Raw genomic sequence first — 22782 nt, forward strand, 5'->3', positions numbered from 1 at the left:
TCGCTGTGTGCGTTGTCCCTTGTACTGTGACATCGCTGTGTGCGTTGTCCCTTGTACTGTGACATCGCTGTGTGCGTTGTCCCTTGTACTGTGACATCGCTGTGTGCGTTGTCCCCTGTACTGTGACATCACTGTGTGCGTTGTCCCCTGTACTGTGACATCACTGTGTGCGTTGTCCCCTGTACTGTGACATCACTGTGTGCGTTGTCCCCTGTACTGTGACATCACTGTGTGCGTTGTCCCCTGTATTGTGTCATCACTGTGCGCGGTATCCCCTGCACCGGGGGCATCACTGTGTGCGGTATCCCCTGCACCGGGGGCATCACTGTGTGCGGTATCCCCTGCACCGGGGGGCATCACTGTGTGCGGTATCCCCTGCACCGGGGGGCATCACCTTCCTACTTATAAGTCCAAGGTTGTTCTCCCTTTAGATAGTGTTGTCCCCTTTACCTTGTAATGAGTGAGTATGCTCCTACTTTGCCAGTGTCCTGTGACATAACAATGGCCCTTTGTTCAGATATAATCACACACTTTGGATTTGTGGTGTCAGATGTCATTATTGTACCGTTTAAAGGAACTAAAGCTCAGTCCCGCGACCCAGCCGTTCCACATCAGCGATTTCCTGTAAAAATTCTTCTTGTTTAACAATCCTATAAAGTCCCCAAAAAATAAACCTACTATTAAAGGGAACCTACCACCCCGATTCTACCTATAGAGGTAGAAGGGGTGGTAGGTGGATGGATGGGACGTGAGGATAGCCCTTTTTTTTGGGCTAATCCTCACGTCCCGGGTGTCTTTTAGAAAACTTTATTGCATGCATATGCTAATTTTTTTATGCGGCTACCAGGTAATCTTCGGCGCGCAGCTCCTGGTAGCCTTCGGCTGCGCAGTCACGGCTCCGGGGCCGGAACTACTGCGCATGCGCAGTAGCCGGGGGACTCGGACGAGGGCGCGCATCTACCATGAGCTGCGCGCCGAAGATTACCTGGTAGGCGGAGTAACGTGGCTACTGGGGCGTGGAGTAGCCGCGACTAGTAGCCTCATGTCCGGCTACTCCACACCCCAGTAGCCGCATAAAAAAATTAGCATATACATGCAATAAAGTTTTCTAAAAGACACCCGGGACGTGAGGATTAGCCCAAAAAAGGGCTATCCATCCACCTACCACCCCTTCTACCTTTTATAGGTAGAATCGGGGTGGTAGGTGCCCTTTAAGGCTTCTGTGAGTTTTGGTGGACATATGGGAGGTGTAGCGATGATACTCGAGGCTTCATAGCCGCCTGGACAGGTACAGGAGCCGGGTTCAGATTTCAGTAGTAACTAAGCCCATGTAATGTTTTGATGAAAACTTATTCCAGCAAATTAACTTTCCAGTGATTATGCAAACTCTTCTCACATCCACCTACTCTCCATTCTGATTCGGGAGAGCTTGACTTCAGCAATGATCTCTCCACCTTGATGTCTCTTATACAACCAATTTCACCTCAAAGTTGATCATTTGGGTGATTCCACCACGCTTTTCCATAAGGAACATGATCAGGAATCTGTTCGTGTGCTAGATTAATTTCTGCTGACAGGTTCCCTTCAGGGGACCTATCAAGGCGATTTGGAACACAAAACCGCGAAGAACCTGTGGTTTAGTGCACTAAGTCGCGTAATATCCTCTCTGTTGCCGTAATTAAAAAAAACTAAAACAGTTACCAAGAGAAGAATCCTATAAGCTACACATGCACATACATGGCCAGGTGGAGGGGGCGCTTCAGGAGTAGCAGCCATAACCCAAATATAGGGCCTGCTCTATATTTTGCGGCAGGTGTAATAGACCTCTATGGGGGCTGTGATCTTGTTGCACGAATGATGGCCCCCGATACGGTTGTGTGAATAGACCTCCCACCTGTCCCCTATCTTTGCGCTGTGGGGGGCGGGACCGCTAGCATAAATTAACAAGGGGGAGTGCATAAATTAGGGAGGCTCCCTGGGGAGCTCAGATTATGTAGCCTGTGCGCCCCAGGGTAATTTGCATAACTTTTATAACTCTATATTTCTGTGTTCGTGGCATATAGGGTTATAATAAAAGATGTCTTCCTCAGGAACCTCTTCTTAGGAGACATCTGTAAACTGATGGTCGATGTCCTCAAAGGGCATCTACCACCAGGAGGAAAGACTGAGCCTGCGGGGATCCAGGCTCTTTAGGTGTTAATGAAGCCTGGAGCCCCTCAGGCTCATTTGCATACAGTCCATCTTCTTGGTAGTAGATGGCCTTCAAATGTAATTTTTACCAATAAGACTCAATTTCTTTTTATTTATATTTTTTGAGCCTGAAGACATCTTAATTTTTGTTTTCTCTCAGTAAACTTTTTGCTTGAGTTGTTTGTATGATTTGGTTCGTTGCTTCTCTGTTACTTAAAACTCTGAATTAATTTTGCTGTCACAGTCGATATGAATTGGAGGCAGCCGTGTGTATCTGAGAGACCCCAGGGCTGTGATCGAGGGCAACGTTTAGATTTCGTCTGAATTGCTCTTGTCAGGAGTTTCCATATTTATTGCAGAGAGACTTTGAATTCACTTTTTGTATATTCGATGTCTCGTTGTAGGTTTTAGATCCTAGACCCGGTGGCACTGGTCTATTTGGTGTATTATCTCTTTAGGGTTTGGTCTGTGTCACTTGATAAGTTATATTTCATATCTAAGTATTTCCTGTATCTTATTAGAAAAATCAGACCAAATACATGCAGTTTGATAAAGCAATAAAACACTAATCTGCGATTGTGCTGGTACTAGGCTGAAACGTGAAAATATCCATAGCCCGGGAAGAAGGGCAAAGTTTCCTCAGCAAAAGGGTGTGGGGGTGGGGCAACGTGTTCTCCTCAAGAAAGGGGGGGGGCAAAGGGTTCTCCTCAAGAAAGGGGGGGGGGCAAAGGGTTCTCCTCAAGAAAGGGGGGGGGGCAAAGGGTTCTCCTCAAGAAAGGGGGGGGGGGCAAATGGTTCTCCTCAAGAAAGGGGGGGGGCAAAGGGTTCTCCTCAAGAAAGGGGGGGGCAAAGGGTTCTCCTCAAGAAAGGGGGGGGGCAAAGGGTTCTCCTCAAGAAAGGGGGGGGGCAAAGGGTTCTCCTCAAGAAAGGGGGGGGGGCAAAGGGTTCTCCTCAAGAAAGGGGGGGGCAAAGGGTTCTCCTCAAGAAAGGGGGGGGGCAAAGGGTTCTCCTCAAGAAAGGGGGGGGAAAAGGGTTCTCCTCAAGAAAGGGGGGGGGCAAAGGGTTCTCCTCAAGAAAGGGGGGGGGGCAAAGGGTTCTCCTCAAGAAAGGGGGGGGGGCAAAGTGTTCTCCTCAAGAAAGAGGGGTTCAAAGGGTTCTCCTCAAGAAAGGGGGTTCAAAGGGTTCTCCTCAAGAAAGGGGGGGTGGGGGCAAATGGTTCTCCTCGGGTAAGGGGACCAAAGCTTCTACTATAATCTTCAACCTGACCTCATTATGAGGCCAGGCAGAGATTTATTATGTGAAGCACATAAATATTTTACTCTTAAACCCACACACACAGCTGCTTAGAGAAGCTTTGGCCTTAAGCTCATCCATTAAGGTTTTCCAGGTAGCGCTGTCACTCCCGTTCGCTCGCTGGCTTTCATGTAACGTGCAATGCGGCTTCTCTGTAGTAGACGTGTGGCTGCTGTTCTAGCGAGGTGTCATCTGACAGACATGAAAGCTTTGTGCGCTGCTCGGCCTCCCGCTCTGCGCTCTTATCAGCGGTTTTCAGAAGTATCTGGCGCTTCATGTAAATGCGGTGACAGCTGCTGCTCGGCGCTCAGGAGCTTTCGTGTCCCAAGATCCTCCCATTATGACAAGTCTCAGTAAACAAATAACGCAAAGGGAAAACATATGCTGTCTATAAAGAAGAACTCGCCGATTCTTTATTAGAACTCCCATTAATATGACATCAGGAGAGCGCGCCACGGAGAAAATGCACAGGATGCAAAACCCAATTCCTTCTAATTGGAAGGAGCAGGTGGCTTTAGGTGTAGCTCCGAGGCTGCCGGGAGATTCCCATATGAATACATTCCGCTTTTTTCCCTGTATACTTTCCTCTGATCTGTTTTATATAAACTGCTGAGTGTGCCTCCTCCACACAAGTGCAACAATACGTGACTCTGATTATTTCACATGTTATTTTGATTTTCCTTAGTTTTTTCATTTTAAGGACTTAAAGGGGTTTTCCACCCTCCCGCATTTCATCGATAAAGATCTACAATTTTCCAATACACTCTCTGTATGAATTCCTCACGGTTTTCTCTGCTTGCTGTACTCCTATGTTTACTTCCAGTGAATAGAAATCTGTCTAATGGACAACTCTGATAACTCTCTCTGTGATGACGGTTTGTGCACCTACATGACCATCACAAGATCATGGACTAATTTCTATCCACTGGAAGTAAACAGAGAAGCTTCCCATGGAAGGACAGCAAGCAGAGATCTTAGAAGACTGTGAGGAATTGATACAGAAAGTATATTTGCTGAAATTGACAACCCCTTTAAGGCACAAATTCATCTCCTATATCGCCATCTACATGTGATCGGCTATACAGGCAGGCCCTGGGTTACATACAAGATAGGGTTCAGAGGTTTATTCTTAAGTTGAATTTGTATGTAAGTCAAGACTGTATATTTTATAATTGAAGTTCTAGACAAATTTTTTTCTTTTGTCCCAGTGACAATTGGAGTTTCAAAATTGTTGCTGTAATGGGACCAAGGATTATCAATAAAGCTTCATTACAGACACCTTACAGCTGATTATTGCAGTCTGGGACTATAGTAACATCCAGAGACCTTCACCAGAGGTCACAGTGGGCAGAGGGGTCAGCCTGCAACTAGGGGTTGCCTGTAAGTCGGGTATCCTTAAGTAGGGGACCGCCTGTACATATTAAAGGAGTTGTCCGAAAGATGAAAAATATGGCAGCTTTCTTCCTAAAACGGCACTACACCTCTGACCATGGCCTGTGCTAGTATTGCAGCTCAGCTGTGTAGAGGTGAATGGAGCTTAGTTGCAATACCACGTACTACCCTTGATCAGAAGAGGAGCTGTTTTTAAAAGAAAGCAGTCGTGTGTTTTATCCTCTAGACAATCCCTTTAAGTAGCCGAAATAGCATTAACCCAAATGTAATTCCTACCAGACCCCTTATCGCGCACGCGATTGGATTGTGGTGCATCGGCGCTGGCGTGCACGTGATGGAAATCGGGGGGCGTGGCCGAACGAAAACCCGACAGATTCGGAAAAACCGCCGCATTAAAAAAAAAAAAAAAAATCTGCCGCGGTGCTTGAACTCCAGCGCGTTCCGATGCTTTTCAGCGCAACATCGCCACCTGGTGGACGTCAGAGGAACTACCTTAATGAATCCCGGCCAGACCCGAATCCAGCGCAGAGAACGCGCCGCTGGATCGCGAATGGACCGGGTAAGTAAATCTGCCCCTTAGAGTCCAACTCCTCTGTACCAAGTGGGCTTTGTCGTTATATTGCAGAAGTGGTAAGCTTGGCAGGACAGTAAGGAGTAATTCTTGTTATAAGTCACAATTACATTGATGACTTCATTATTTTTAACTTTTAGTTCATTTTTTTTTTTTTTAATGAGCAAGTTTACAAGGATTTCTTTATAGGTGGGGCAGAATATCTGTGCATGTAGTGACACCAAGAGTGCCTATTGGGACATACTGCAGACCCATAGGGACTCCACAAACCTGCGAGCACCTTTGCACTATGAAGTCGCATGCTATGCAATGTTGTGCGGGAGCGTCGAGGGGTCTGATGGAGGTACATCGGACCCCCGTTCTTGTGATCTGTGGGGTCTCCTCACTCAAACCCCCACCAAACGGCAAATTGGTTGTGGATAGGGGCTAACTTGATTGGTGGGAAAACCCCTTTTAACTGACAAGGTCTCCATAAGGAGAACTCCTACTTTGCAACCCTAGTCGAAAGCCTCTCGCTCAGCCAAACCAGTTCCCTACACTGTACTGAAGAGATGCAAATACTTTGAAATGCTGCTGTCTATATTTTGGAATCTGTTCCTTTTGGAATAGATATACTGGTTTGGCTTTTATGCCATTGATCTTCCCTACGACTTTTTAGTAAGTATATTTAATGGAGCACTGTAAAAAGCTTGTTTATATAGCATATAACCGTACACCAAATGTAACTAGGCCATTGATTTGATGGGTTTATTGGTTTTCTTATCATTTGTATGAAGAAAGGTTATTAGTCCTTATCGGAGCTATTATACTGCTGCTCTGATGTTTTATGAGGCTGCTGCATTATGGCTGACTCACATGTTTTATGGGACCTCGGATCTGACATGAACTTCACTTCTGTGTTGGAGCAACTGTCCAGATGTAAGGCCTGAGGAAAAAATTGGGGAAAGCTAATCTCAATTTGTCATAGATTGTTGATAGTACTCCAGATTAGTTAAATAAATGAACATATTTCATTTTATTGAAATAATCATTGAACAAAAAAGCGGCATATTAAAACATAATTGGTAAAATTGATATGTCTGAGACATACCGGTATGTTCCCTCTTGATTTAAAAGAATTCAACCACTTTATTTAGTGGTTTTAACCAAAACATGCTTACACGTTGGTCTGTGCCCACTTAATCAGGACCTCTTCTTCATTTGGCTGTTAATGGCTTATTTGTATTGAAATATGCAGATGAGCCTCAGGGGTTCATCACAGAAGCCTCTTCTGGCTCTGAAAGCTTCTAATTATGTATTCCTACCTTTTGGGGCTTGTGCCTGCCTTCTCTCTCCCTTCTTCTAAGGTTAGATTTACACAAACGAATGCCCGCCGGGCGGGTATAGGTCTGCCGCGATAGAAGGAATGACCCCCTATTCTCTCCATAGAATTGCACGGCGCATGGGCCTATCCTATGGACATTTCCTATCTTTTCCCCGTCTACGGTATGCTATGGTACCACACATGGACACCACATGTATTAGGTTATATTCAGAACACGTCTTCCATCTTGAGCAAATTTTCCTACAGAGTAGGTGGTTGTGTGACATATAAAAGAAGATTAGAATTGTCTCCGATATTGATTTGAAATATCATGTGTGGTCTCAAAGCAATTATTACAGAAAGTTGGCAACTTCAACAACTCAGAATGTTCCTGTGATGCACAGCTACATGACGTGTTGGCCATGGCGCTCAACACAGAGCTGAAGATGCTGGATCTAATCATTGAGAACTCGCATGAGAATCTATGGAGAATCTTTTGTGTTGTTAAAGTTCAAACCACAAGAAACGTTGCAAATCTGATAGTGGAAATCCGTTTCTGAGATTGTTCTGGTCTGTGATTTGTGCTAAATGACTACCTTCACAGTGGAAAAATTCTATCCATGTTTTGGACATAGCCTAAAGGTTGGGCCTCTTATCCATTACTTTCTCTGGTGTTCAGATATGTAATTTTCCCTTTCATTTCTAAAATAAATGGTAGTCTTGGGACACAACCTCCATTGAATGGACCCTTTAATAAGACCCTATATAAAGTTTCTTCATTACAGAAAAATAATAAAGGTTCATAATATGTTGGTTCCCCCTTTTAAATGTCTCTTCTTGGAATATTTTATGTATAAATATATTTTCCTTTCTCCTTTCAGCTATATCTTTGGTAACTATACTCACCCTGGGAAATCATTGCCCGTAAGAATCGCCCCATCTATGCGTGAATTAGTGTGTGCGCTGCCCCTGTGTATATATAATGTAATATACAATTATTAGACGTGTTTTGTTTTCTGCACTTGTATGAATGCGCCTGGAGGTTTTGTATGCAAACGCTTCCAAGGAAAACTATGCTATCGCTTTTAACACATTCTTTTATGTGATCTTTAGGGAGAAGGATCTGGAGGCTAAATTTATTATTGAAATGGAAGGCAAGAAAACAACGATTACCAATATAAAGGCAAGTGTGATGCAATGTTTATTTTTTGATGAATGTGGAGGTTTTGGCGATACCCCAGGGTTTCATCTACAGAGAAGTTAATATGCTGTAATATGCCTCCATGCCTTTTTATTATACTTACGTTCCGGGCCGGGCTATTCTGGGGACGGCTCTGGATGTGTACGTTCTATATACCCCATATACCATTGTATTCAAGTGCTTAGAAAATACACCATATCTTTTTTTTGCATCTTCTGTACTTTAAAATTTGCATTTGTGTTATTTTATAATATCAGCATATTTTCTTAGGAACAAGGTGTGAAATCCACACCTGGTTCCCGAATTTGTGATCACAGCCTTTTAAGGAGCTTTTCTGTTTTATGCAATAAATACATAGAATTAAAATCCCCTAAATAATGCACTCCAGCTCTCTCTCATTCAGCTCTTCTAACTCAGCCAATGAGAACGAACATTGGGCCAGCAATGTGCATCAGTAATGGAAAAAGTGAAAGTTCTACACTAGTGAAGATCCTCTTAAAATGTCTTTTCTTTATCTCCTCATTTTAAAAGCCTTACAGAAATAACATACATCTTGTTGGTGCGTTTCGGAAAACAGTCCTTAGTCGTAACATGTTGAATCCCTGAATCTCACTGCTAGCCGATGACTTCACTGGCAGTCGGGACCAAGCTTAAATTCAGAGTGTGGGGGAGGTGCATTTATAATTGGACATCGGAGCCGAGAGGTTGTACATTGTACTAACACACTGACACATAGAAAGAGAGATGAGAGATGCATGAGATGCCTATTACACACACAGATCTCCTACATCTCACAGACATGTGCCTGCCTACCCCTTCCCCTGGATTACTTATCTCCTTGTAGCTTGTAGTTTGCAGCCTCTCTCTCTGCTCACAATGTGCTGACAGGAAGTAATCAGCCAGTGTCACTGAGCTCCATGCAGGGGGCGTGGCAACAAACAGAAATCTCAGCTCCACAATATCACACACAAATCCAAGATGGTGCCCGACCCCAAATCAGAAGTTACTGGGTCGTGTCTAGGGGCAACTGAAATTGTATACCTCAGCACTGATAGACAGGTTGGACTTGTATCTGTGAAATGCTGCATTTTTGTTAATAACAATGAATTGGAGAAAGTGTTATTTTGTTGTCCTGAGCACATATAAGAAACTTTCTTTCATGGGTAAACCCCTTTTAAAGGGGGTATTCCCACGAAAACAAGTTAATTACTCAATTACTCAATACAGATAATTTTTATCTCTTTACTTTACAATGTTACTCAGTTTTATTGATGTTTTAGCTCCTATCACTAAGTGATGGTCAGTGTAAGATTCAGCAGTGTGGGCGGGGACTGTCTAAACAGACACTTCATGATTCCTCTAGGACCCCGAGATGCTGTGTGCTGGCAATGTACTTAGATTATCAGGGTACACGATTTATCTACACTTTTATTTAGCTTCTGAAGATTCTACTAATATCTGACACATAGTAAAATAGAGATGAGACAGATCGGAGTCATGAGATGGATATAAGACACATTGACACAATCAGCCCTGCTACCTCATCTAATCAATAAAACACACAGTCAGCACTGCCCCCTCCCCTTGGATCCAGAGCTTATCTTGTCTGTAGAGCTTCTGCTGTATCCTCTGAACCCTGCTGTGTCTGTAGTTCTCTCTGCCTCCTGCCAACCATAGTCTGGAGTTTATGATAGGATACAGGGACAACAAAAACATAAACATCAGGGTTGTATAAATAAAGAATTATCATTATAGGGACAGGTTGGAATCTGTGAAATGCTGTATTTTTGTTAATGGCATTGAATTAGAGAATGTGTTATCCTGTGTTATATTTAAGAATTTTATGTGGAACTGGCCCTTCAACGCCAGAAATCTTGGAAAGTACCTGTAGTGTGCATTGTTCCTTACACACTGCAGTACTTGGTTCTCGTTTCCAATAGCCAGTTGTTTTGTTCTTTCTGTGGCTCATGTAACCCCCGGGGATGGGCTTATATTACTGGGGGGAAGTTGGGGTGGGCCATATATCCCCAACAGAAGCCAACAGTGGGTCACTGCTCTGCTCTGCTGGGGGAGCCTGTAAAACTTTTAAAACCCTTTATAAATGTGACACAGGTTTATCAGTGCAAATTAAGTCGGAATTCTGTAGACTCATTAAAGGAAACCTACCACCACGGATCTACCTATTAAGGTGCATCTAACGTATGTAAGGATGGTTCTTTTTGGGGCTAATCCTTAAGTCACCTCTACCTTTTGTAATCATTAATCGGGGAATATGTAAATTTTCTAAAGAGGCTACTGGGGCGTGGAGTAGCCCGGTCTGAAGCTACACAGCACGGCTACTCCACGCCCCAGTAGCCCCTTTGATCCTCCCACCAGGAGCTGCACGCACTCATTCGCGAAGCCAGAGTTCTGCACATGCGCAGGCTACGGAGCCCAGATTGCGCAACCGCCGACCTGCGTTCTGCGCATGTGCAGGACTCTGGTTTCGCGGACGAGTGCGCTATCTGGTGGGAGGATCAAATAGGCTACTGTGGCGTGTAGTAGCTGCGCCGTGTAGCCTCAGCTCCGGCTACTACACGCCCCAGTAGCCTCTTTAGAAAATTTTGCATATGTCCCTGATTAAAGATTAGCAAAGATAGAGGGGAGTAAAGGATTAGCCCTAAATAGGGCTATCCTTACATACGTTAGATGCACCTACCATTGGATCTACCTTAATAGGTAGATCCATAGAGGTGGGTTTCCTTTAATAAATTTCCCTCATTAGGTTGTAAATATTAAAAAAAATTGCTGATAGTACATATTATTACATTGATCGTTTTAGTTTTGTTATTGGTAATTATTATGTAAGAGCCATTTAGGAAGGAGTCACAGTTGTATTTTCTGTCCAGCTCCACATCCCTGGTATCCAGACATCCTACTGGACAAAGGTTATCATTAGGAGAAATCTCATTTAATTACTAACTAGTTCTCTAGCTAAAACACAAGCCATTATTGTTAACCCATTGCTTCCTCTTTGTTCAGGTTACGTCACAGAAAAGTACCTTGAGTTACAGGTTAAAGTGGGTCCATTGTATATATAGGAGGTGATAGTTATATGTAATAGGGTGATGCCGGGAACAGATTATTATATTTGAAATATAATAATTTACTGTATAATAATATGATTTAAAAATGACATATTAGGAGCATCTGGTACCAGTGAAGCTGATAATTTAAAGGGGTTTTCCAGTGACAAGGAGTTAGTCCCTACTCACATAGGGGTCACTGTGATGGAAACGGGGGATCGTTGCATCCCGAAAGAATGGAGTGGCTGGTCACACATGTGCGCTGGCTCTCCGTTAGCTATATACAGAACTGTAAGAGATGGCAGAGCCCTCGGCACCATAGACATGAATAGAGCAGAAAGGCACTTTAGAAAATGGCAGCTCTATTCATTAGGGTTACCAATGACCACCATTCACCTGACCTGTGGGGGACCATCACTGAACCTCCCACGATCAGCAAGCCATCCCCTATCCTGTGGATAGGGACTAACTTGTTGTCACTGGATGACCTCTTTAAGACCAGCACACAAAGCGTTTGGCCTAAAAGGCGTGGTACCAAGTTATATTGTTATCCCCTGTTCACGTGATTGAGGATAAAAGTCTAATTACCAATGATCCGACCGTCAAGAACCCTGCTGAACGCAAGAACGGAATTTCACTGATCATAAAAACAGGGGTCCTATTGTAACAGATTTATAGAGCGGCAGGTTGAGCCAGTGTCCTGCCTCTCCATTCAATACCAAGAGTGTCGAAAATAGCAGAGCACAGCGCTCTGATATCGGCAGCACTCTCAAGCGCTGTCTATAGGAATGCTGGAAATACCAGAGCGCTGTGCTCTACAGTTCCCGACACTCCCATAGTATGGAAGGGAACGGCAGAACAAGTGCACAACTTGACTTCTTAATTACAGACAATAGAACCCCTGTTCTTGTGATCAGTGGGGGTCCCAGCAGTCGAACCCCCTCTGATCAGATTGATTGCTATTCTCTATCATGTGGACAGGTAAAACCAACTTGCTTCAACCTCTTCATCATATCACCCTATAGTTTGAAATTTAAGTACAGCAGGTACTGGAGCTGCCCAATAGTGACTGGTTCCCCATTTTTTTTTTTTTTTCAATGGAATTTTTTGACTGTCCTAACTTTAACCAGAGCTCTGATACGGAGAAGGAAGGATTGTGCAGATGGATTGAAGGACCATCCCATTGTTTTTAGGGTGATATGCCCATGTCTAAGGTGGGATCAGAAGGAATAGCTGTCGGCTGAAGTCTATTGTAAACTATCATATACTATGAGAAGCCTATGACGCGCTTAGAGCTAGCACTTGAAAGGGGATAACTTGCAAACTTGGTACATCTCATTCTGCAAGATATAACACGCTGATTGATGAAGGTCCAACTACTTGGACCCCCACTGAGCCACCCACCTTATGGGCGGAGCATCAGGACAAACTTGTGCCCCTACCTCTTCATTCACCGCTATGGTAGTCTGGAAAATTACTGGGCACACTGCTTGGCTGGCTCCGGGATTCACTCCAATACTATTGAATGGAGGATAAGGACACATTCCCCACATGTGGATATGGGGATAATTGAAAACTTAGTACAACTCCTCTAAAGGGAACCTGTCATCATCTTTTTAGAATGAGCTGTCACCCTACTGGAAGTTTTAACAAGACACTAGGGGTGCGTCTTATTCGGCCAATGTCTCCAACAACTCCCTCATTTCCCCCTCCCTTAAACCAGCATCATCCTTTTCAAACCGCAAGCAAGCCAGTCTCCCGGCATGAGTCAATCGCAGTGAGCAGTGCCGAAGGTTCCTGCCCACCAGTGGCTCACTGCATGTGAGAAGGGAGGGGGGAATGAGGGAGCTGCTGGATATGTTGAATAAGACACGCCCCCTGTGACTTGCTGAGACTTTTTAAAAAAGCTGATTTTATATGGATCTCCATTGTGGATTTTTAAGATAAAAGCTATGTAGGCACCAGTAAACATAATGGAATCTGTTAGGTTTAATGTTGATAATTTTGATGACAGGTTCCCTTTTCGTGCTGTTTTCCATCCTCTAGATAGCTCACAAATTAAAATCACTGGGTGTCTGACACCCAACAACCCCTATATACAGTTAATGTAGCAGGAAGCACACAGCTCGAGTCTCTGTTTAGTGGCCACGATGAATCACGGAAGTCTGAGTTAACTGGATCTGATCTGCTGTAACTGGCCACTAGATTTAGAATTGAGCTGTCCGCTTCCTGTTCCGTTCTTTGTGTATTGGATGTTGATAACGGATAATCTATAGAGGAGCCGGTTATTACCCTTCTCTTACATATTGATGTACCTCTGGTAAGGATAGATCAGTCGTTTTTAATAGGATGTTGTATTCTCTAGAAAGGATCTATAGATATTATAATCCTCGTATTCTCCGTGTTCTGTTCTCCTCCTCATCGCCCCTTCTCCGCAGATCACGACTACCATCCATGCCTTTTGCCGTCAGCTCCTTGGTTCCCCAGCTGTCGAATCGCTGCCACTCCGTTCCCTTTGTCTAAACTGGAATTAGTTTTCACGTCTATAAATCCTCGTGGCAAAGATGTCTTCTCTTTTTCCTTGAGTTAATTAATCATCTCCTTGCCACTAGGGTGCTTAGGATTTCATGAAATTGCTATCGAAACCGTTTCGCCGAGGGTGATGCGAGATGCAGCGTGTAAATAACTCGGCACAAGTCTGCTTTATCCTAATTTTTTTTTGCATTTTGTTTTGTGCAGTTGCCTGATGGGGTCACCGGGGATTCTGGTCGAGATCGCACAAAAGTGTTCACCTACGACTTCTCCTACTTCTCGGCAGATTGTAAAAATTCCAACTATGTGTCTCAGGATCGGGTAAGATGTTTTGTGATTCCGCCATCAATTCTCGTTTATTTCTTTTTCTCTCGTCTCGTTTTAATGAAGTGCTGATGCCGAATCTAAACCTGTAATAATCTGGCTGGACGGCGCGGGGGGCTGCTGCTTTATATTCAGACATGGCCCTGCTATATAGTAGCTGCTCACACAATGGACTTATGGTTTAAAGGCGATTTGGGGTTTCAAATTAAATTTGCTGTCAAAAGTTCAAATTTATTGTGAACACCAGAAAAGAAAAACAGAAATGAAATAATATTCATGTTCAAAATGTACTCCATGAAGAAATGTGGAAAGGAGTAATGTTCCTATAGGTTTATTCCTTAATCGGGTTGTCCGGGATCATTGGTTTTTACATATTGGCCCCACCGGGATTGGAGATGTAAAATTATCAAACTCGCTATTTTCATCCCTCTCTGCTCCAGCACTGTGCCGCACATTAACGATGCACACACCTACAGCCGGCAACTGCTGCTATAGCAGGTATGTGACTGTTGGGGCCTTGTCATGCCGAGCCTTTGTATAAAAACAGAGACTGATGCTGAAGGGGCGACACCATGCTGACCTGGAACTCCAGAGGGGGGAGAGTATAGTGCTTATTTTTATACTCCCCTGGGACCCAAATTTAAAAACACCCGTTTCATGGGTTAAATTCTGAAGTGGTTGTGCAGTTTAAGCAAGAAAAAAAAGTATTGTTTGTGTGATGTAAAGTTATACAATTTTCCATTCCACTTCTGTATTAATTCCTCACGGTTTTCTAGATCTCTGCTTGCCGGCATGCCATAGGAAGCTTTTTCTTCCTGTGGATAAAATCAGTCCCTGCTCATGTTATGTCACACAGGTGCACGGCTTGTTATATCCCAGCTCATATGATGTCACACAGGTGCACGGCTCGTTATATCCTTTCTCATGTGATGTCACACAGGCGCACCGCCTGTTATATCCCTGCTCATGTGATGTCACACAGGCGCACTGCACGTTATATACCTGCTCATGTGATGTCACATAGGTGCACAGCACGTTATATACCTGCTCATGTGATGTAACATAGGTGCAAATAATCAGAGTTGCGTGTTATAGCAAACCCTACACCTGTGTGACATCACATGCCAGTGACCAGCGACCAGCTTTAATCCACAGGAGGAAAACAATGAAGTTCCTATAGAATTGACAGCAAGCAGAGATGTAGAGAACTGTGATGAATCGGTATAGAATGTATATTGGAAAATCGCATAACTTTTCATTTTTCAAACATTTATTTGCTGAAAGATGACAACCCCTTTAATTCCCCCTTATTGCGGCTGTTTAAAGACGATGTCCGTCTTAACAAACAATATTGTGTCTTCTAGGTTTTCAGAGATCTCGGCACCGATGTTCTCAAGTCTGCGTTCGAAGGTTATAACGCTTGTGTGTTTGCATATGGACAGACCGGTTCTGGAAAGTCCTATACGATGATGGGTAACCCGGTATGAAAGGCATTTCTTTCATCTCTATTTTTTTGAAAGGCAAAGATTGATATATATTTTTTTTAAATGGTATTTATTTATTTTTCTTTTAACTTTTTTTAAATTTCCGCCTGATGGTGCCGGCTCCCAAGGGGCGGAGCTGACATCAATTTCATGGCTGAAAAAAAAATCTGAATCGTTAGGAAAGTAATGGAGAATAAATGTAATTGATTATCCAACCCTCACGCTGATGTTCAAAATTATAATACAATTTTGACATTTGCCTGACATTTGACATAGTCAAATTTTATCTGGCGGATTACTTTAAAGGGATTGACCATGATTTACTGTTGTTGACCCGTTCTTTGTTGGGAGCAGTATTAAACTTGGGACACAGCTGGATGCAGATGATGGGTTAAAAGTGACATTCCTACAATAAGGGCACTTGGCCTACTTTATCTGGTCCGCACCAATCAACCATTTGTGGTTAATCCTGAGTACAGGGCATCACTATTAAATATTGGCCAACCCCTTTAATTGGAACCTGTCACCCGCCTTAAACTACCAGCCCCCTAACGTTGGGGATGAAATATCCTTTCTAGAATTCCCTCTTCTCTGTTAAATTTCAACATTTTTGTATTTACAACAACAACAAAAAATCTACTCCATAGTCATATAAAAATGAGCAGAGAAGAGTCACTTTTTACCAGGGACGAGTCATTTGAAAATTAGGTTTTTTTTCTGTATTATGATCCCAAAAGTGTGGTTCTAGGTACCATAGGGCCAAGATAAGGGGGGTCTGCAGGGGCACTCCAACTACATCCTCTAGAAGTGGCTCATCTCAAACAATAGTTGACTATTCTTTGCTCATTGTTACATGGCTTTGGAGGGGATCGGCGTGATTTAACATAAAGAGGGAATGCTAGAATGGACATTTCAAATGCTACAAGTTTACATCATAATCTAAAGGGTCTTTATGCTTTTAGGTTGTGAAAAGTTTAGTTTTGATAAGCAGCTGTGTCCTGACATAGTATCTGCTGATCGCTGATGAGGCCGTTCTCTGATATAATATTTAAAGGGGCTTTATAGTAGAACTTCACAAACAAACAGCCCAGCATGTGCCATTGGGATAAAAGGAATTCTAGCATCCGTCTCTCCATGTGCTTATTCATCCTGATTATTAATGTAAGAGACGAGACTATTGAGGCAGCCACAGGGAGGCCCCCGCTGCGCCAAAACAAGCAAAGTTTTACTATAAAGTCCTTGTCACTCTATCATTTTCAGCCTTAAAGAGGGGAAAGTATAAGCAAGCTAAATAAATGGATAAACAGCACAAGTGTAAGTTATGTTTGTGTTTGATGGGCAGAATGGTGTAGCCTATAGTCTTAGTTAGTGGGATCACTCATGGCCACCTTCGCTCTGGAAATGGAAAAAGTCATGACCTCAGGATGTATAGCTCTTAAAGGGGTTGACCACTTTACCTCATGTTTTTGTAATTTAGGGGTTGACCACTTTACCTCATGGTTTCGTAATTTGTGTAAATGTGTATGGGGCAGGATATTGGGTAATTTACCAATATTCATCTATTAATAGTTTTGCTCCGCTTTCTTGATAAGTAAAGTGAAGTCTCCTGTCTTTTACCTCATTAGCCAAATATTCCTGTCCATAAAATGGCCGCAGATGGAGGGTCATGTGATCATTAGCTGTCCATAATAATAATATTATGGATTAAATTCCGTATCGCTCCATGAGCAATAACCCTCTCAGGGACCTTCCAGGGTTCACTACAGGGTGCGGTCACCAGCACCGCTAGCCCTAGGGTCAGGGGGGGGGCGGCCTCGCCCCGATTACGTATGTGCTTCTATGGAAATGCATGCGATCAGTAACCAGAACCCAGTATCTTGCATTAAAACAATGTTACAGATCGCTTGTGTTTCAATAGAAACACACACAATCGGGCTGAAGCTCGCCCCCGTACCCTAGTACTGCGTCTGTAAACACAGTGCGAGTGGTACACGTGAACGCACCCTCGCATATATCAAGAAAGTGATGCATAGTGATGTATATTGGTAAATGACCTAATATCCTGCCCCCTACACTTACACACCTATTACAAAATACATGAGGTAAAGTGGCCAATCCCTTTAAGAGGCTCAGTTTCTGACCCACCAAGCATGTCAAATCTGGTTGAGAATGGACAAGTGGTCTGGCATTCGCTCTACTGCTCCATTCAACATCTATTAGGCTGGTGAAAACATTTGTCAATCTATTCATTATTTTTTGGGATTAATAACCGAGGATTGGCTCAACACAGTTCTAGAATTCTAAGGGTGATGGCACACATGGCATTTTGAACGCATTTTTGGCCCGTTTTTAAGCAGTCCGTCAAAAAACGCATGCATTTTTTGACGGACAGCTTAAAAAAGGCCCAAAAAACGGGTTCAAAATTCCACGTGTGCTACCACCCTTATATGGGTAATGCAAGATGTCTGGTTCTCCTTAGCCCTAAATAAATGACCAGAGTGCAGATTTGAGCGGCTTCTATTATAAGAGGCAATGCTGGGGGCTTGCGAGCCCCTCCTCTTACTCGTGTCATAGATTTTGGCTAATTGTCCTTAATGAGAAAACCCCATTGAAAGTAATTTACCTAAATGTCATTGTAAAATCTAGACACTGATATGTAACATGTATGAAAGATGTAACAGAGGTAAGGGTAAAAGCTCAGGCCGAGTTCACACCTCGCGTTTCCATTGCGCTTTGATACGCAATTCAAACGCAAGGGGGAGAGGGGTGTGACCAGATTGCATTGTGTAAATGCAGAACATGTTTTGCTCCTTCCCGATTTTGAATGCGTTTCAGATGAAACATGGGAAGTCGCTCTCTTGTGTATGAATTTCGTTTTTGGAACGTAGGGTGTGAACGAGGCCTCAGGTTTTAGCTTTCAGCCACATATTAATAGTTAGATAATTAATACTGCGGTGTTGTGGGGTCTTGGGACAACTGCTTTTTGTTCCCTATGTGGTGGTTGTTGGTGTCCCATTACTTTTGTACACACTGCATATGGTTCACTATTTTTAGCTATTTCCAAGCACCAAGACATCATGTGAAGACATTGCAAAATTCATAATATGACTGTGCTTGGAATCCGAATCCTATAATTAGTGTCCTGCTAGTCTGTAGTTAGATCAGTTTCCTAAGCCGTGTAACCGGAATGACCGCTCTTATTTGCTAAATCATTGTGGATATTGTGTATCATACAGAAGCAAATATTTAAAGGGAACCTGTCACCAGGTTTTACCCCATTAAACTGCCAGCGCCCTCCGCTAGAGGATGAAATGTCCTTTCCAAAATCCCTTCTTTTTATGTGAATTTTCCCACAAAGTCATGAAATATGACTCTTCTCTTCACATTACAGCATGATAAAGCCTAGTGTTCAATTGTTTTACATTTTTTTTTCCTTTGTTAAAAATTATTTTGTGTAATATTTATTATTTTTATAATATTATTATTTGTAATATTGATGAACACAAGTGTTAACAATATTGGGGCACATTTACTTACCCCTCCCGTCGCGATCCCCGCTGTGCGTTGTCCGATGAGGATTCGGGATCTTCCGCTATTCACATAGCTCGTGCGTCCGATTTCCTGCATGTGTCGCTTCCCCCACTGAGGTCCGCCGGAGTTCACCTTCTTCTTCCCGGTGTATGTGAGTGCTGATTTTGAGACACACTTTTGTTTTTAATTTCCACGGTTTCCACGTCGGGTTGTCCGACGTCCACACCCCCAATTTGTGTCGCATGCAAGCCGGCGCCGGTGCGCCACAATCCAATCGCGTGCGCCAAAAACCCGGGGCAATTCATGGCAAAACTGTAAAAAGGCAGGAAAACCGACGAAGATGCAGCGTTCGGACCCTTAGTAAATGTGCCCCCAATGTGTTGGTTAAAGTGTGTGGACATTATGTTGATATCCATAATCTTTCTGCTCCCCTAGGGCGATTCTGGTCTGATACCGAGGATTTGTGAAGGATTGTTCAGTAGGATTGCTGATGTCACTCGGAAGGGTGATGCGTCTTTTCGTACAGAAGTGAGGTAAGTTTATAAACAGAAACAATTTTACATACTATATTTCCATGTTGTGGAAGGACCCTTTTTTGGGGTCTGCCGCTGATGTGTGTTATCCGCTTCTCAGAGGCGATGCTGAGCAATGGGACCGAGTATAAATTGTGCCTCACCCGTCATGGCATCATGTCCCCCATTCTTAGTTAGGTCAATTTTTAGTCTTATTAAATTTTACGGTAAATTTACCTCAGGTTTCGTCTTCCATGCGTTAGTTAACATTGGTCCGGTTTTGGGTTGTTCCTCTCCCTTGTTAATTGTAGTCCTGGTGAGCAAGCCCATAACATCTGCACAGCAACAGATATTTCATTGGCTCATCATCTGTGGCTATTCCTAGCCAATTTTGCCCAGTGACTGTCCACCTGTTTCATTGGTCCGGAATTGAAGTACCGTATTTTTTGGACTATAAGCCTACATGCACACTGCCGTTGCCCGCCGTGCACGACAGCGCGTGGGGAGAGGAGGAGGAGGAGGAAGAGGAGGAGAAGAAGGAGGTGGTGAGCGCTGCTCACCCCCGCCCCTCTCCACAGGAACATATGGCGCACAGAGCCATAACACAGGAAAAGTTAGGACATGTCCTATCTTTTCCCAGGCTACGATGCCATGAGCCCGTAGAAGTGTATGGGGGACGTATATCGCCGTATATACGTTGGACATAGATACGTCCCCCATACGTGTGTGTGAATGTAGCCTAAAAATCTTGCTAAAAAGGGCTGTGTGGGTGTGGCGGCTGTGTGGGTGTGGCGGCTGTGTGGGTGTGGCGGCTGTGTGGGTGTGGCGGCTGTGTGGGTGTGGCGGCTGTGGGGGTGTGGCGGCTGTGGGGGTGTGGCGGCTGTGTGGGTGTGGCGGCTGTGGGGGTGTGGCGGCTGTGTGGGTGGGTGTGGCGGCTGTGTGGGTGTGGCGGCTGTGTGGGTGGGTGTGGCGGCTGTGTGGGTGGGTGTGGCGGCTGTGTGGGTGGGTGTGGCGGCTGTGTGGGTGGGTGTGGCGGCTGTGTGGGTGGGTGTGGCGGCTGTGTGGGTGGGTGTGGCGGCTGTGTGGGTGGGTGTGGCGGCTGTGTGGGTGGGTGTGGCGGCTGTGTGGGTGGGTGTGGCGGCTGTGTGGGTGGGTGTGGCTGCGTGTGGGTGTGTATATGAGAGTACATTTTCGTTGTTCGTGTATTAGATATATTCTGAATCTTATTAGTCATGAATTTAAATTTTTAAATCACATTATTAATTAATTTTATTGGATTTGCCCCACCCCCTTCCACCAATTGTTAAGTTTCCCCTTAATAAAATTTGCGTCCATTAATCTCTAATCATTTTGTGTAGTGTCTTTATTAGGTTGAAGCGATTTTTGGGAGGGTGGGTCTATGATACCATAAGATGCTACTGCTGCACTTTCAAAGACCTTTCTGACAAGAAGAGATGCATTGGCTTCTTCAGAAGAAGTTGACTTGCTACATCAGAGGGTGCAAGACTGAGTATGTGCGTCCACCTCAGCCTTTTTACAGAGTGAACATAGCAAGGCTGCTTAATAGAAAATGCAAGTTTTCATATTCTAATATTTCTGTGATATGTTTTTTTTTTTTTTTAAATAAATAGATGCAAATGCATCAAATATTTAAAATTCTGACCTGGGTTTCAAGGGTTTTCCCAGGGTAATTATATTGGTATCCAATCCATAGGATAGGCCATCAGGTCACTGGGGGTATGGCAGTTGGGTCCCCCATCCACTTATTCTGACTCAAATAACTGCTTTGTATGTAGAGGCTGAGCTGTCTTACTACTGCTCTATTCCTCTTTACTCAAATTATATTTTTTGCGTAATTTTGGTGTTTAGTGCCTGAGAGCATATTTAAAATCTGTTCACATCTTTTACATCATTGTCCTTTCCTAAATGTATTATATATTTTGTGCCCTATAATTCAGCTACTTAGAAATTTATAATGAAAGGGTGAGAGACCTGCTGAGAAGAAAGTCTTCCAAGACCTTTAATTTACGTGTTCGAGAACACCCCAAAGAAGGCCCTTATGTGGAAGGTAAGGAAACTTATCACCATTCATTCTAACATGTTTTTATAAAGAGTTTTCTGTAATGTGACTTAACCCTTTCATTGGTGCCTGAATGTCCAGGTCAATTTTTGCAGTTCTGTTTTTCTCCTCTTTAGATGACGATATCTAGGTAACAGTTTTTCATATAATATCAATTTTGCTTAGTTTTTTTGCAAGACATGTGAGACTTTAACGTATTATTAATAACATGTTTTTTTTTTGTGTGTAGAATTAGCAGATTGATGGCTAAAAATGTGAAAAACTATACCCGTCACCCTCCCCAGGTTCAGTTGCAAGTGCAGAGAGTGCATGTACTTCTTCTACTTGTCACCTCTGTCTTCCTGCAGCGCCTTATCCGTTCTGCTTTCAGTTACCATGCTGAAGGCGGGGCATAATTCAAAAATTCTGAACTGTGGAAAATATAAACACAGTTCAGTTATCACGTTAAAGGGGTTTGCCCATGAAAGAAATGTGCTTAGATCATCAGAGCACTGGGTTTATCTACACTTTCATTTAGCTTTTGAACATTTACTAGTATCTGACACATAGAAAAAGAGAGTTGAGACCGATAAGAGATCCATGAGACAGATATAACACACAATGGCACACTTCAGCTGTGCTAGATCTTTGCTAACACACTGTGCTTAACCTCCTTTCCCTGATATAAAGATTTTATCTTATCTGTAGCTTGTGCAGTCCGTGCACACTGCTGCTTGCTGGCAGGAAGTACCTGTGAGTGTCTGTGTGTGAGCTGGTCTTGGAATGGAGGAGGAAGGGGCATAGATCACACTACAGTGTGCAGACAGGAGAAGCTATTCATGACAAGAATCTGCCCTGTCTGACCATAGTCCAGATTTACGGTCGGATCCCAGGCCAACCAAAATTGTATACACCAAGACTGACAGGTTGGAATAGTCTGTGAAATGCTTTGAAATTTTTGTTAATAACAGTGAATTAGAGGATGTGTTATTTTGTTATCCTAAATATATTTAAGAATCTTGTCTTCGTGGTAAAACCCCTTTAAAGGTACATTCACACGGCGGTGACCCCTCCCCTTCCATAGAAAACATTTGAAATGGACCACTGTCCATATGTAATTATGTGTAAAAATGTGTAATTGGGATGTATGTGTCATTTGGCCGCCATGAAAGTGTTTTTTATACAACCTGAAGCAACATTAACAGCCCTTATTATAATTAATGTCCTGTACATAGTTCTTATGTAGACTTATTTGTCACCATGGTTACAGACTACAAACACATCCTCTGTAGTCTGGACCTGCAGTTACTTTTTTTCCCCTTATT

At 43.5% G+C, this 22782-nt stretch overlaps 1 protein-coding gene across 4 annotated transcripts in view; it reads left to right on the forward strand.

The window, feature by feature from the left end:
* KIF16B (kinesin family member 16B) overlaps window positions 1-22782 on the forward strand; it is a 217070-nt gene that overhangs the window by 4963 nt on the left and 189325 nt on the right. For all 4 annotated transcript variants that reach the window (XM_072140434.1, XM_072140435.1, XM_072140436.1 and 1 more), the window contains exons 2-6: window positions 7863-7932; window positions 13755-13868; window positions 15236-15352; window positions 19322-19419; window positions 21357-21466. In XM_072140434.1, the coding sequence (XP_071996535.1) occupies window positions 7863-7932; window positions 13755-13868; window positions 15236-15352; window positions 19322-19419; window positions 21357-21466 (509 nt within the window). The remainder of the gene's footprint in view (window positions 1-7862; window positions 7933-13754; window positions 13869-15235; window positions 15353-19321; window positions 19420-21356; window positions 21467-22782) is intronic.

The sequence above is a fragment of the Engystomops pustulosus genome, chromosome 3 (genome assembly GCF_040894005.1).
Source record: "Engystomops pustulosus chromosome 3, aEngPut4.maternal, whole genome shotgun sequence".
In the NCBI taxonomy this organism is placed as follows: domain Eukaryota; kingdom Metazoa; phylum Chordata; class Amphibia; order Anura; family Leptodactylidae; genus Engystomops; species Engystomops pustulosus.